Genomic DNA, 16640 nt, shown 5'->3' on the forward strand with positions numbered 1-16640 from the left:
ACTGGCCAAGTTACAGTCTGGTTCCCATTTATCCAAAATAATGGGGTTTGAGGACAGCAGAATTAATGTCATTCACAGGACTTTTCCACCTTCACCAATTTAAGACCCCATAATCTTAGAAGTCAGTGGAGTTATGAGATTTCACTGTTTCAAAAGGGTTAAATGCCAGCTCCAAGAGGATTAGAGACAAAACCAGGACAAAAAATGCAGGCTCCAATAAATCCCTGTCCCAGCGCCTCCCCACATCTCATCTCAGAGGTACTCTCGGTACAACTGATCCTCTCCAGTTTTCTTCTGACTGCCAGGGTAGACTGATTAAACCCTGCCATGCTCAGAAGAAAGGTAGCAAATGGGAGAGAGAAGCAGCTGCACCCGTGCAGACAGGGACACACACTCACACACACATACCACCCCCCAACCCACCCTCCACCCCCTAGATAGGCAAAAGTTCTATAATCTGCCCAAATGACAACTGGACATCATTGTCCCTTGGGGGTGGACAGAAGGATTTTTTTCTGAACTTATATTTTCACATCACTTATTTCAGCTTTCCTTTTCTACCAGAGTTTCACCCAGAGTTTGAAGAGGAGAATGTCATTGAAAAATATATTTTATTCCTGCGGTGTAACCTATGAAATAGTATCCAATATACCAAAGGTAAAATATATATTACTTCTTTAAATGATTGCAACATAAGTAATGAAGAATGTTAATTCTCAAAACTTTTAAATCATTTTCTCACCACAGTTTTGATTTAAAAATGCTGTTCATATAAAATTATAATAAGTGTCTTCTTGTCAATTTAGGCAACAGAGGAGATTGAGGACCGGGAGACACTGGCTCTCATGGCAGCGAGGAGCGAAAATGAAGGCACGTCAGATGGGGAAACGTACATTGAGAAGTACACGCGCGGTGTGCTGCAGGTGGAGAACATTCTGAGCCTTGAACGGCTTCGGCAGGCAAGTAATAGTCCAGAGGATCCATCACCAGCCTTCACCCCAAATGGACAAAGATGAATTTACTTACCAAACACACCTTCTCTCGCAATCATTCTGAGAAGGGAAACTTGAGTGGAGATCTCATTAGACAAAACAGTTACTTTGACAAAACAACACAGATTCAAATAATGTCTATTCATGAAAAATGTCTTTTGATGGATTAAGCAAAAAAATTAGTGGGTACAAAAAAAGTTTCCAGGTTTGTAAATATGGGGGAGCAGGTGGCATTAGGATCAAAATCATCTTTATTTCTGTATTTTCTAAGTCGTCCACAATAAATATATATTACTTTTGTTAGGAGAAACATTAATGTTATTTTCAAATTTCCAGGCAGTCACAGTCAAAGAAGCACTTTCCACCAGAGCTCGGCACCTGCGGCGGAGCCTCAGCACACCAAATGTGCACAATGTGAGCGCGCCCCGGCAGGGGCTGGGGCTTGCACAACGTGTCTCGGGTTGGGCTGCGAAACATGAAGGGACCTGAGGTCAGGGTTGATAGGTGCAAAGGGAACATTCGGCACTGGTGTGGGCGTGCCAGGGTGCCACACCTGCTGCTCTGTTCTAGGGAAGCACACCAGAGAACACAGCTGTGTAACGTGACTGGGCCTTTAGTAGAATCTTACAGCTACTAGAAAGTAGAGAGGATGAAAGAGTGAGAGCTGCTATTAGGAAATTTGTAGCTCTCAAATCTAAAAGAAGAGTGAAAAATAATGAGGAAAACATCTGTCTTACAGAGGGAAGAAAAACCATCTATGAAGTATTCTACTCTTCCCCCCTCCACACCCACTCAAATTGAACCTAAATCTGATCAAGACTGTAGATCTAACTACTAATATTTACAATAGTTAGAGGAAAATGTTAAATGACACCACAGGGTTTCAGTCAGTAAAATCCTGACTGGGAAACTTTATAGAAAGAATGACCTAAAGAAAAGGGAAAATTCATAAATTAAAAGACAAAATATATCCAATTGCAATGTATGAACTATTTTAATTTGGCTTCAAAATTAATTGTGAAAATGTTGATGAGATATTTGAACACCAGATATCTGATACTATTTAGGAATCACTTAACTTCTTAAATGTAATAATGGTGTGTGGTTATGGTTTTTAAAAGGGGAGGAGGAATTACTTATTTTTAAGAGATTCATAGAGAAATATTTTGGATAAAAATTTTCCAAGTTAGAAAAAATCAGAATATTTTTTAAAAGAATGATAATAAATATTGAAGCAGAGTTATAAATTCAATAAAAATCAGACAGAAGTGTATCAAATAGAAAAGAAACAAAACTGAAAGACAGGTTTTTTTAAAAAGACTGATCAGATAGATTGACTTACAGTTACATTGATTGGGGCAGAAAAGAAAATATGAAAGAAGATACAAATAGTGGAAATACAAAGGGCCTTATCACAACAGAGAGAACAGAGATTTAGACATCATAAGAGCAAACCATGAATATTATGTCATTAAATGTAAAAGCTTAAACAAAATGGAAATTTCCTACAAAAAAAATGGAATCCAGAAGAAATAGGAAATCTGAATCCAGTTATCACTATAAAAAAGGCCTCAACTCATGGAGAGACTATGTTCATTAATGGGAATGCACAATATCAAAATATTGGCACATCTCCATGAACTGATCTATAAATTCCCCACATAATTTATTTTAGGATTTGATAAGATGACCCTGAAATCTCTGTGGAAGAACAGAGCTGAAGGTGCACATACCTTATCTAAAGCTGAAGATTCCATGCCTTAACACGTGTGTACTGGGGAATTTAAATGCCTTTTAGAAATGACGAGAATTCTCGCCACCCGTACGCAATGTGTTAATATATGCTCAGAGATTCCCACAGATTCATGGGATACATTTAGAACTGAAGGATGCAGGAACTAATACACAAGTCAATACTGGTAGCATGCAGAAAGAGTAGTACTTAGGGGCAGCAGCAACAACATTTATTTCATCATAGTTTATAATAAAAACAAACTAGAAGCAACCTGGATGTCCATCTAGAATATAACAAAGTATTAGATTATTGAAGAAGACCATGTGTAGTAAGATACAACTTATATGAATTATAAAAATATGCAAAACAGTGCTATATATTATTTATAGGTTTATACTTATGAAATTGTATAAAACCTGTTTGGGAATAATAAACTCCAAATTTAGGGTAGTCATTTCTTGTGGGGAAGGAATAAAAAAAGAAGAGACATGGTCATCCAGGCTTCACCTGTATATGTGACATCATATTTCTTTATATATGTATATATAAAATTTACATTAAATGTATAAACCACATTGGTAAAACCATTTATCTCTTACAGGTGTCCTCCAGTCGACCAGACCTTTCTGGCTTTGATGAAGATGATAAGGTATGCACCTGTGGGCAAGGCTAGGTTATTAGCAGTCTCTAAGTCTGGAAAGTTAGAATATCTTGGTGGTTTTACTATTTCTGGACTTTCCATCTTAATCTTATGCAGATCATTGTCTCTGCATGTTTACTTCCAAGTTCAAATACTTGATGTGAAGTTACTCTGCACTCGAGTGTCACGTTGTTACTTAGCATGATACTGCTTTCATACCAGGGCAATACCCCACATAATTAAATATCTGTGTTTATGGGTCTAACTATTAATGACTTTAGAAGGTATTGTATCTGCCATGGCAAAATCACAATTATTTCAAGTGATTAAAATTAAAGACTTAAAATCAAAAGCATTTGCAAAATCATCTTATTCGGGAAATATTTCTTAACCATGTATCATATGTTAAGTTACCAAGCTAGGGACTGCAGCTGATTCAGAGTATAAACACAGCTTTTGTTCTCGGGAAGTTTAAAAGTTAGTCCTTAGAGGCAACAAACTCCTGAGAAGCTGAAGTAAATTAAATAAGCTTATATGATATACAAGAGGAGTTTCCTTCCTCAGAGATATCAATACTTATGCCAATTTGATACTTTTAAATCTCAGATATACGTAGAGTAACCATATCACCTAGTTTACCTGGGGCAGTCCCAGCTTATACCTGCTACCCAGAAAAACTTATCAGTGGAACCAGTTCCCTCTGAAAAGTGTTTCAGTTTGGGCTTTAAATTATTCAGTCTCCTTAGATACACACCAAATTCATAAAAGTGGCTGCTTCTGGGGAGGGAGGAAGATTAATGGAACATGTAGGTTGCTCTATTTGTAATGATTTTACTTAGTCTTAAACAATACAATAAAAACATTTCTTTGTTCTAGGTATACTTTGGGTATGACGGTATTTGCCATATTTAGGACTTTTCTACATGTTTAACATATTTCATAATAAAAATAGAATATATACTGTGATCTTATTAAAAAATAGAAAAAAACCCTCAAATCTGGGCATCATTTATCATTTTAGAGGGACTTCATTACAGTTTAACCCATAATTTTACCTTGTAGGGTTGGTCAGAGAACCAGTTAGACATGTCTGACTACAGCTCCAGTTACCAAGATGTAGCATGCTATGGAACTTTACCCAGGGATTCACCCCGAAGAAGTAAGGAAAGCAGTGGTAAGATTGTTTTTCTGTGTTATTTCTTTATAATTCCTTAGGAAAAGCATTGAGTAAAATTCTTTTATAGATGGCAAATAATAAGAGAGGAAGTTGAAATTCTAGTTTGCTAGTCCTAAACTCTCTGCTTAAATGGAACATACCGGGTTCGCTTATTTGATTTCTTTTTGCTTTGTATCCAATATATCATTTCAATAATAATCATAGGCCTTTTATGTAACACTTTAGAATTTTCAAGTCACTTTTCATACATCATTTGCTAGTTGGAAGTCAGTTTTGAGACACACACAAATCTCCTTACATTATGGTTAGACTTCATTCTTCACCAAAAGAATATCCACCTCTGTCATGTTTTTGTGCTCAAAGGATTTTTTAGGAGAACATATCTCTGATTCCTAAATTTTTAAAAAGATACCAGAAATAAATTTGATTAGTGACAACATTATTATCTAAATATAATCTCTCAGTGCCATGAAGGGAACACATTTTATGGGTAAGTAAATCAGTTCTATTATTTTACACCTTACATTTTACCTAAGTGCCATTGTATCAGTGACTTGGGGAGAAAATATAGGAGAAGAGGCCCAAAGAAATGAGCAAAGGCGAGAAAGAAGATTGTCTTTCCTTAGTCACATGGAGCAGGCTGGCTTGAGGGAAAATGGGGCTTGCAAGAATTTATGCAACATTCAGTCATCATTTATTGAGCCTCTGCTTGCTATATGAAATGAAAGACACAAAAAGGTACCACTCATAGATCTTAAAATCTAACTGTGGAAATGAGATACACAGAAAGTTAGTTATTAAATGATAAAGTACCAAATTGCATGTGCATATATTAAGGGCTCTGAGAATTCAGGGCAACAGAATCAGCATGAGTCAAAATTGGTCTGGTAAGTGGCACTTAAGCTGGATCTTGAAAAGAGGGTAGAAAATTTGTTTTCTCATGTCTTTGATGACTCTTTGTGACTTTGTAGATATATCTCCATTTTTGTCTACCTCTGTTTTAATGCTTAGCCAAATATTAGCATATTAATTTCTTTGTTATACCAAATATTCCTGTGACTAGTTTATACCTTTCTTTCTGTGTGTTGGTTAAAGCGCTCTGTGCCTGTAAAACTACCTTTTTATCTTCCCCAGGTTGTACATTGGAGAATCCTCATGCCTTATCAGTCAGCCCCTTTAAAGCATTCTCTCCTCAGCCACCAAAGTTTTTCAAGCCCCTAATGCCTGTAAAGGAGGAGCATAAGAAAAAGATAGCTCTTGAAGCAAGACCTCTTCTAAGCCAGGAGGTAAATGCTTGACTTGTCTGAACCATGTAAAATAGAAAGGAATCGTGTTGCCTGTGAAGTAACAGTTTGTGTTAACAAGTGTGATGCTGCATGTAGACATACGTGTATGGGTTATCACTTCTTGGATCCTGTTCTGGAATACCTCTTTTTCAAGCACACAGGGTCGTGATAGAATTGTTTATTTGTTATAATTGCTGTTGTATTCTTTGTGTCTATGGATTTACAAAGTCATTTTTGTCTTTCAAGTGAGAAACAGATGTTGTCTAGGCATTTTGAAAATATTAAAGTCTTCCATTTTTTAAATTTGATAACACAGTTATGCTATTTGCCAGAGAATCTGTGTTGTCTTGTCAGATTTCATGAGTACTTTAACTGTAGCCTGCAAAATTGTTTGCTGCACCACTCACATGTAATAAAAGTGTTTGCATTGCTTTTCTAACTTGCACATACTTAATGTGTATCTCGGCTGTCATTGTCGTCTGTGTGATGCATCTGTGTGTCTTAACCTTTGCAGAGCATGCCTCCATCTCAGGCACATAACCCTGGCTGCATTGTACCCTCAGGAAGCAATGGCAGCAGCATGCCAGTAGAACACAATAGCAAACGTGAGAAGAAGATTGTAAGTTCTGGAACCATTTTCGTCATATTGCCTGGCGGTGGGTTTAAGGCCCTTTCACAGACAATCATCCAGATGTGTATTGGGTCTTTGGTTTTTCTAAAAAAAGAAAGGAAAATGTGACCATTGGTGATGAAATTTTGCATGAAAGTGACCATGACTTGTGTGTGTGGTTTTTTCCCCCCTAAGTGTTCATTCTACTTTCTTTATTTTTTTGCTTAGTATAAATTTGCTTAGAAAAAGGGGGAAAGGCACTTTTCATGATTCTAGACTTTATAAAAAGTGGAACAAAGGCATCACTTTAACTAATATTGACTTTTTCTGATGTGCCTGTATGTATTGGCCAGATTCTGAAGTTAATCTACCTAGAGGAATTGCACTTACTTGGAGTAAGTAAACATGCATTTATCTGTGGGCATGCTTGCAAGCTTCTTTCATGTTGCTTGGTGCTGTTGCCAAGATGGTTCTGTAGTTTGCAGCCACACTCCATTCCATCGCCGTCCGTCAGCATTATCTCTACATGCCAAATAGCCTTTTTAAATGTGCTCGCTAAACATAACCCGCATCCCTTGGTGTAAGTCTCACTTTCAGGACGGCTTATCTGTATTTTATCACAGGTGGGTTGAAACTCTACCTGTAAAACCTTATTACTTAGCATTTGGTTTTCAAATTACAAATTTGAAAAATCTTTTTTAAAACACTGCACACCAGGCACTTGGGATTATAAATGATACCTCAATTAAAAAACAAAACAAAACAAATCAGAAACTGCTGTATTCTTAGACCTAGAAAGAATTATCTCGTTCTGTGTCTGGGCTTTCACTCTCGTGCGGCTTTTCCTAGGCTTTGAAATAGTAAAGCAGCCGGAGCTAGAGAGGGCTGCTCGATGTTGATGTTTGCGTGTGGGCTGCTCTGTTGGCAGCGTGTGGTAAGTTTCCTTTCCCAGCTGTGCCACGGCGGATCCGTTCCAGAGGCTCATTAGTGTGAGGTCCTTTAACGGTTCTAGAATATGCTGCTTATGCACACCGTGTGAGACTAACTAGTTCAGATACGTAGTTGGCCACTCTGCTGCATGCTTGCAGTGCTAGCGGGTCTTAGGAAATGAGCGTCTCATTCCTCCTGTGCACTGAGGGAAGGAAAAAAGGCACCATTTCCCCCTCGCCTCTCTGTCCCTCTCTGCTGCCTGTGCCTCTGTGTTCTCCCTGTCCCTCTAGCTCTAAATCTCCATCCTGATTCCTGCTGGAGAAGAGAGTGCAGAACAGCTGCTCCTCTGACTCTTAATGAGCTGCTCAGCCACTTAGTTGACCTGCTTAATTAATAAGGGCTGCAGCATGGGCTGGAAAGGCCAGGTGGCTAGTTTGTCACCCTCAAATTCCCTGGCTCTGTGGCTGATTACATCTGTTTGCTGGCCTGGCCTTTACCACTGTAGTGCACAAGCACTAAATTTAAACTCACTGTAACAATACATATTAGTAGAACACCATTAAAAGATAGCTGGATGGCCCTTCTGGGCTGCCCAGAAAGAAGGTAGTTTCATTGTTCTCCGAATTTGCCTAATAGTTATTTTCTATACTTTCAATATTTTTAAGTGAAACCTATCTCAAGACTTCCACCTAGCAGAAGGTAGGATGGAATCAGATTCTCTGGACCCAGGAAGTCTCAAGCAGCAGTTAGGCTCTGTGATGGAACACACTGTGGAGCCCACTAAGCAGGGCTTGATGGTACCATCTTTCTTGCTGGGGGCTTGCTTGAGAGATCAGCTTCTATCCTCCTTAGAAATCTGGCTCTCTGAGCTCTCTTCATCTCTGAAGCTATTGAACTGTTTGATTTATTTCAGATAGCAGTTTTTCTAGGATGTTTTGGTAGATTTTAAGGGTATTACTTGCTTGACCTGAGGTTCTCATTTCTCTTTAGGAAGCTTTAATTTTATTCCTCCCCTTATAAATGGATATAACCTGCTTTATTCCTTTGTTCCTAATTCACTTTCTTTTTATACTTGTGAAAAACCAGAGAGTGAATCAGTGGTTCAGTGTGACCAAGGGGGTTTGAAATCATTTTGGAAAAGCAATATTGGGACATTGTTCTTTTTATTTTTTTAGCCCATCTGATTACCAAAGTAACCTGTAATTTTACATAAAACATAATAAGTATAGCTATGCTTGGTCCTTTAAATCAGTATTTTGTTATCAGATCTTAGTCATTCAAGTCATGAAGCACATAAGATAAGATAAAGGCAGTGATACGCCCTGGAGTCTTATCTAAGTCATGAAGCAGAGAGACAAGTAGAGAGAAAATGGTTTCTCCCTCTCTTAGGTTTTGCATACACAGCATATTATTTATTTCTCTCATTTTACATAATAAGAAACAAAAAACTTGTTGAGTGACTTGTTGAAGGTCTCATAGTTAATGAGAGTGTAAGAACAAAGGTTCCATCCCTCAGCAGAATTGACCTGACCCCAGTGACCCCAGAGATGATGCAGTTTTTTCAGTCACCTTTCTGCTGCTGTTTCTAAAAGAGGCTGCATACCCCTTAGCACCATGGAAAGAAGTACTGGGGGCCCTTGGATGATCATCTCTCTGAAAAGAGACCATCTCTCTGGTGCACAATACAGATCCACTTATAGTGGGAGTGAAAATGACTTCCATCAAGTGAAACTCCTTACAGTCACTGTTCTATGTGGTTTTTGATTCCTTCTTAAAATCAAAGTGTTTTGTCTATAGGTAAATATCAGCTGCATAAAATAAGTTACAAAAATCAAATCGTGAAGACTGTAGCTATAGAGAAGCTTGAGAACTTGGCTCTATGATCCAGTTTTAAGTAGACTTTTCAGCTTTTTGTGCTAAAGACATAGTAGGAAGGTGCTTGGTTTAGTCTACTTTAGGATGCAAAGATAAATAATATTTCTGGAATAAATTGTCTATGTAGCCAAATTCCCGTAACAGACGGTTTAAGACAATGACGTCTTCTTTTCTTTTTGAAGACAATAACTTGATAAACTGTTGGTCTCCTTTTACATGTTAGAAAATATTTCATCTATACTCAATTTTCTTTTCTTTCTGGAATTAGTTGTCCCCACTGCTCTAGCCCTTCTCTCCTCCCATCTCATCCCCACCCCAAGTATGTACATAACTATGTACTGATCCCTATTTGAACTTAAAGTCTTGGAGTTTTTGTAGACTCAGCACTTTAATTAAGGTAAATCTAATCCTTTAGGGATAATTTTTTATCTTTGCAAATTTGATAAATGTGCACCTTTCTCTACACATTAGATTCATGATTGAATACAGTATTTTATTTGTTGTATTTTAGGATGACAGGCCTCTCCTCAGTCTTTAGAAGAAATAATTTCAGGCATTAAAAGAGCCCCACAGTTCTAATTCTCATCTTCACATTTGGTTTTCCTTGCAATGACTAACTTTTTAGTAATGCACTGCCTCAGGGGCTTTTGGGCCTGGGGAATTATGTTTCTTTGCTAGCTTAAGTCAAAAGGAAATGTAAGAGATACAAACACCTATAATTCAATTTTGAATCTAAACAAGTGAAGTGGAGAATCTAGAAAATATCAACAAAGGCTACTGATTTAGACAGTTCTTTTCAATCTTTGCTCCTTTACAAACATTCCCCCAACTCTGAAGAAAGAACACTTTAGCCATCCATTTTTTAGACACCTCACTTAATTTAGAATGCAGGTAAATATAAGAGGGCAAGAGATTAGTGTTGCCAAAAAAATTTGTTTTTCTAATTTCTGGAACTTTACCACTGATATTTGGTATTTACCTTTAATTAATAGCCAGGGAATTAAAACTACTGATGTTTTAAAATAACTTATATTCAACTTATTTTTAAAACTAAGAAGCACTGAAGAGTATTAAACTATTTTTTAGGTATTTAGCCTCTGATGAGATGCAAAAGAAAATATTACAATAAAATTCACTAGATGAAATTTATGTTGATTTGTGAACTACCATCTGCCATATAGGTGAGGTGTAGTCTTCCTCCCCTTCCCCATCCTCTCTCTCTGCTCCTCTCCCTGCTCCTTCTTCCCCTCCATATGTCTCTCTGATGAGTTAGGTTGATGCTTTGGTTCCAGGGAATTTCTGTCTACCTTTTTATTGATTGATTTGAGAGAGAGAGAGAGAGGAAAGAGGGCGGGAGGGAGAGAAGGAGAGAGAGAGAGAAACATCTATTTGTTGTTTCACTTATTTATGCACTCACTGGTTGATTCTTGTATGTGCCCTGACTGGGGATTGAACCTGCAGCCTTGGTGTGTCAGACCAATGTTCTAACCAACTGAGCTACCCAGTCAGAACAACAGGATTGTCCTGAGAACAAGGACCCAAAGTCATAACTACCTAAGGGCAAGTATCATGCCAATTTTTGTTCAAATTGTTATTCGCAGTTCTTAGGACAATGGCTGGCACATAGTGGATGCTAGATGAATATTTGTTGAATAGAAGTCACACTTTAAAAGATAAAAGGAATATTTGCAAGGTCATCAAATGTTTATGAGGTTAATTAGAAATGACTAGATAGTAATATCATTTATTTTTATTTAAATGTAAAATACCTATATATATTTTACATTGTTTTCCACAAAATATAAAGAATCATTCACTGGAGAGAGAGATTGGGGAGTTGATAACACCCAACTTTTGCATATTTACCAATCTTTATAAAGAATTCTAAAGCAATTAGACAAAGGAGATTTCCATTTAAATCTTCCTCACTTTCCATCCAAATCCTCTATCTGTGCTTCTCAAAACCCCTGCAATTGTCAGATTGATTGTTAGTACTGTACAGCCTTCCAATATTTAGTATAATACTGAGAATGGGTATTGAGATTGTGTTCTTAGCCCTCTTGCTGCCGGGGCCTTATTTTACTGCCCTCTCTCCATGAAGTAGCTCAGAAACATTGCACAAATCACCTTACCTATCTGCACTGTCTCCCCAAGGTGAAGATTGTAAGAACAAGTGAAGGAGCAACTCCTCTCTGGCTGCCCCTCTACTCATTTAATTAGAGAAGGTACAACATCCCAACTGAAAACCAATCATGAGTAACTAATTCAAGTCCACTGCACTATGTTCCATCCTTTTTCTTAAACCAGGCGAGGAAAAGTTCCTAATTAGCACTGAGTGAGCACAGAAGAAGTAAATCTTCATATTAGGAGGTAATGGGTTTGTGTTTGCAAATCTCTGAGAATAATATACCCGTGTCCATAGTAGGTGACAAGATTTAACCAAACTCAGAAAGAAAGAAAAAACACTAAACGTGAATGCCTTTAATAGTAAAGTATTTAAAACTTGCCTCCACAATACAATTGCTATAAGGAGCTAGTGACTGGCTTTTGCTTCATTTCTGTAGGACTCTGAGGAAGAGGAAAATGATCTGGAAGCTCTGAACAGGAAGCTGATAGGTTCACAACCTTATGTACCTGTGGAGTTTGCTGACTTCAGTGTTTACAACGCCAGCTTGGAGAACAGAGAGTGGTTTTCTTCTAAAGTAGATCTGACGAACTCAAGGGTCTTGGAGAAAGAAGTGTCCCGTAGCCCTACCACCAGCAGTATTACCAGTGGCTACTTTTCCCACAGTACCTCCAATGCCACTCTGTCTGACATGGCAGTCCCCTCTAGTGACAGCACAGATCAGCTAGCCATTCAGACGAAAGAGGCAGACTCCAGTGAGCATTCTGGACTCTCACGTGTGTATGATTTCAGACCATCCTCAAACAAAGAGTTAACAGAGCTAGAAGGAGGCTTGGTAAAGGATAAGATAATTGTGGTGCCACTCAAGGAAAACAGTGCCTTAGCCAAAGGGAGCCCATCATCCCAAAGCATCCCTGAGAAAAACTCCAAAACATCCTGCAGGACTGGCTCATGTTCAGAGCAAGATGCCTGCCCCAGCAAAAACGGCCAGGCTGCCAGAGTATTCTGCCCCAAGGAGGTGACCATAGAGCACACCACAAACGTCCTGGAGGACCATTCTTTCACAGAGTTTATGGGTGTGTCAGACGGGAAAGATTTTGATGGTTTGGCAGATTCTGCTGAAGAGATTTCAAGTAGGAAGAATCTACCAAATAAAAGGGACAGTAAGAGTGTCTCAGATGAACCACAGGACCTTGGCCAGCTTCATTCCTTGGCAGAGAATGACCAGGTAATCAATTCCAGAGGCATTCCTTGTGTTATCAGGGAGCATTCCTAATTGTGCACCAACCCCCAGCGCCCCTTCACCTCAGTGACTTAGTAGGAGACGGTCATTCAGATGTTGCCGACAAGGAAGATGTGCCCGCCTGGGGAGCAGGCTCATGTGCTGCCCAGTGCTCGATGCGTGGGTGAGCAAGTCTGCCTGCATAGTTTCTGAGTGGAGCTATGAAATCTACAGGAGCAGTGGCTTTTTCAACTGGCATGTGGGTTTTGTTGAATTAAGTATTCACATGGATAAGGATCAGTCATCCTTACAGTCATTCCCTGAGATGTTTAATTACTGGCCATCCCAAGGTATTCTGGCAGTGTCTACCATATTGCAACAAAACAGTGATTCCTTGGCTTATTAGATACACTGTTATTTTATGTATCGTTAAGAAAAAATACTTCCAATTGAACTACCTTATATCAGCAATTATAAGAAACAGTCCAATGTCAGAGATGTTAAAACGTGGGGAAAGATAACATGCATCATAGAACTGACAAAATGCAGTCATGAGGTTAAAAGGTGCTCTGGAGAAGTAAAGGGAAATTCGTTGAGCAACTGAAGGCTGGGCTTTGGCAGTTACTCAGGTTGGTTTGTTGTGTTAATTCTTATATTGGAACAAAATGGATTCTTGCTAATATTCCTAAGGAAAATAGCAAATTATATAAATAAGAGATTACTTGCTGCTGCACACTCTGCTCCTGAGTGTCATTAAGGGTCACTGTTTTGGTCCCACATGCCAAGCACAGCTGTGTAAGGGGTTAGGTAGTGCCAGCGCTTAGCAGAACAAAGAGCTGACCAAACTAGAAAGCAGCTTGGTGAAGGATAAGATACTCCTGGTGCCATTCAGTCTCTCTGTTTTGCTGAGGAAGTTGCCATTTCAGATTGGTGGATTTTTCCCACCCAAGTTTTCCATACTGGCCCTTAAATTTTTAGTGCGTATTTATTTATATAGCATACTCATAAACTGCAAAAACATAAACAGTGATCTCTTACAACAAAAAAGACTTCTTTCCCCAATTTAAGAATAACAAAGTTGTTCATGACTATTCTTGCAAACCAAGCACTTATTTGCTTAAAAGTCTTCACCTTCCTCTATAGTGATCTTTAAGCAGAATCTGCACTGCTGGCCTACATCAGCTTTTCAGTCTCTCTTCCAAGAAGTCCAAGAAGGACTTGGACAAGAAGTCCAGAGATAATTCTTCACCCTAGAACAGTGCTTCTCAAACTAAATGTGCAACAAATTCCTTGGGTGTGTTGGGAGAGGGTGGCTCTTTAGAATTCAGATTTCCAGGAGCCACTGCCCTCCACACCTAAGATTTTACTTCCATTGGGATGGATCCTGGGGATAAGATTTCCACAAAGCCATCTGCCGAAGTCGTGCGAGTCAGAGTGTCCGAGGGCTGCACTGTGAGACACGCAGCCCGTGGAAGAGGGAAGAGGGACAGCTGCTCATTTCACTGCCTGTGGTATTTGGAACCCAACAAACAGGGAGAATGCCTGGCTTTTGCTTTTCAAAGTCTTCTGAACTGTGTGTCCCTGCCAAAGATCGTGGTTTAAAGGTGGAATTTACAAAAGTATTTGTTGTGCTAGGGCAATGTGGGACTATGGTAATATTTTTTCTTTTTATTGCTTTCATGTTTTTGTTTTTTTAGTTTTAGTAAGTTATTTTAATACTGTAACAGTTTGAGAACTTTATTAAGTACTGAAGTTTGACTTTTGTTCTTGCCCTGATAGTACTTACCGTGTGGGCCCAGAAGTAACAATTTTTTAATGGGTCTTACTGTCCATTACTTTTCCTAGAAGCTTCACCTTGGGGCTAGATTTCTCCTTTGTATACTGTAAATTTTAGAACTGGATGCCATCCTAAACTGAATCCTGTGCGTCCCTTTAGGAAGAGCCCCTTGTGTGGGGTGGGCACAGTTTGGCTGAGGGTGGCTCCCTGTGGGTGGGGAAGGGAGGTGGGGACCGGGGCTTGAACTCACCATAGCCTCTGAATTGCAGGGAAACACCACCTCAACTGCTCGGTGAAAGGCAGCAAGCACTTCCTCCACAGGCCCAGTGTCTTTGTCTCGGGTCTCCTTTCCAAAGCACCAGCCTCATCTTTAAAACATGCTGCGGCCCAGCAGGACCTCAGACTAGCGTGCAGGAGCCATGTACTCCCTGGGCCACCACCTCCCCTCCTGTGCGAGAAGAAACAGCGGTGCTTTGTCACCTAGGTGAACCGACAACTTCTGCTTTTTCCGGAAAGCCAGAGAACTGAAAATCCTGGATTAATTAAGTGGCAGTATTTCTTTTTGCACTTACTACACACCCTACTGTGTGGAAACCGCAGATTCAAACAAGCTTATTCTTGTACAGTTTTAATCAGTTCTTACTGTAGAATCTGGAGTCAATACTCTAATGTGTTTTTTATAAGTAATATATATTATGTATATGAAATGTGTATCTATAATATGTCTGTTTCGAGACAGATAAGACTGCATACTGAAATGCAGATAAAAGTGGTTTGTAAAAAAGTCAGAAGGTACTGGACTTTGTTACAAAGCATCTTGGGTGATCTTATATACATGAGCAGATGAAACATTTTATTGCCTAAATGAGGTTACAAATTCCTCTTTGCAGAAAAGGTTCCAGAATGCCGTTCTTTATAACCAAAGAACTTACATATGACTGATCGATTTTGCTGTCCACTCTTGTTTTCCGTGTACATATGTGTTTGACTGCACGCTTGGTGCCACTGCCCTTGGCCACCAGGCCATGCACTGACCTTCTGTCCTGTTTCATAAGCACACTGAAAGCTCTCACAGCCAGATTTCTTTGGTCTTCCGCCTGGCCCGCCACCTGCTGACTTGACAATGCATTATAACCATTGACAATGACCGGGGCTCTTCGTTCAGCCCCGCACGGCAGGCAGAGTGCGGAAAGCAGTATTACTGTAAAAACAAGGGCATACCAAGAGTTGGATTGGGATGGGGGAGGAATGTTGATTTTTGTCTTTTTGTGGTTTTGTTTCAAATTGGTAGGTTTCATTGTGGTGTCATTTTTACTGTTGCTATTGTACTTAATTCTGGAAAATGCTGAAGAGATGGAATGAGCTATAAAGTTCACAGGTGCCCACTTCGCCTTGTTTGCAGGAGATGATTGAATACAGGTGACCCTGCTGCCCATGTCTTCATTTGTCAGTTCTCCTGCTAATGGAGACATTGGGGGGATTATGTGTGCCGAAGTTTTTACAAAGGTACTTAATGTACCTGTTCTGTAGATGCCTGTACAGTTAGTCTGGAGGTACAGCAATAAGTGTGTATGAGAGTAAGAGAAGGTGCACAGCCCGCTGTACCTTTCTTCTCTAAGTTCCTACCACCAGTAAAGGGGTAAGATATTGGAGACTTTAACGAAAAGCTGCTGTTCATGATTTTTGTGTATAGTGAGCTGACTGTAGTATTTTACTATTGTCTGTTTTAAAAAAGGAAATTGTAATTTATATCCCCTTTCAACTTAATTGTATTTAATTGGTACAGATTGTGTGTGTCTTTTAGAATACAGACGGTCTAATTCAGATTTTAAAGCAGCGGTTGTTTGTCTTTAATAATACTGCCATTATCCAATCTGATTTTCCACATTTGTATGTCTCATGTCCCTGGAGCTTAAACAACAGTAGTAGCAGCCAACATTCACTGAGGGTTTACTATGTACTAGGCACTGTTCCCAACATATGATACTTATTACGGTATTTCCTTTTTTTCCTCATAGCAACAGATGCCGTAGGTACTATTGTTATTGCGTGTTTGGTGACTGGAAATCTGAGGTAGAGAGGTTAGTGACTGGGAGAGGGATTCCATGCATGCTTCTGTCAGCTTCTCCTCTCCATGTTCTGTCTGGTGGCATGGCGTTGAGGGGCAAGCAGGGCTGTGGTGCATGTCAAAGTCCCAGACTGACCAACAGTCTTGGGAGACATCTGCCGCAGATATGACAGTGTGTCATTCATGGTCACAGTGCTTAAACA

The 16640-nt window shown here is 39.3% G+C and overlaps 1 protein-coding gene across 1 annotated transcript in view; it reads left to right on the top strand.

Annotated features, from left to right (window-relative positions):
- Positions 1-15810, top strand: part of KIF13A (kinesin family member 13A) — a 215457-nt gene extending 199647 nt beyond the window's left edge. Inside the window, exons 33-42 of the mRNA XM_090269780.1 lie at positions 565-657; positions 807-963; positions 1333-1406; positions 3329-3376; positions 4430-4541; positions 5679-5830; positions 6345-6449; positions 6794-6835; positions 11810-12598; positions 14639-15810. Of these exons, the coding sequence (XP_090125906.1) occupies positions 565-657; positions 807-963; positions 1333-1406; positions 3329-3376; positions 4430-4541; positions 5679-5830; positions 6345-6449; positions 6794-6835; positions 11810-12598; positions 14639-14665 (1599 nt within the window). The 3' untranslated portion in view covers positions 14666-15810. The remainder of the gene's footprint in view (positions 1-564; positions 658-806; positions 964-1332; positions 1407-3328; positions 3377-4429; positions 4542-5678; positions 5831-6344; positions 6450-6793; positions 6836-11809; positions 12599-14638) is intronic.
- The last annotated feature ends 830 nt before the right edge of the window (positions 15811-16640 follow it).

Source organism: Furipterus horrens, unplaced genomic scaffold (assembly GCF_987537825.1).
Source record: "Furipterus horrens unplaced genomic scaffold, mFurHor1.1.pri manual_scaffold_3, whole genome shotgun sequence".
Classification (NCBI taxonomy): Eukaryota; Metazoa; Chordata; class Mammalia; order Chiroptera; family Furipteridae; genus Furipterus; species Furipterus horrens.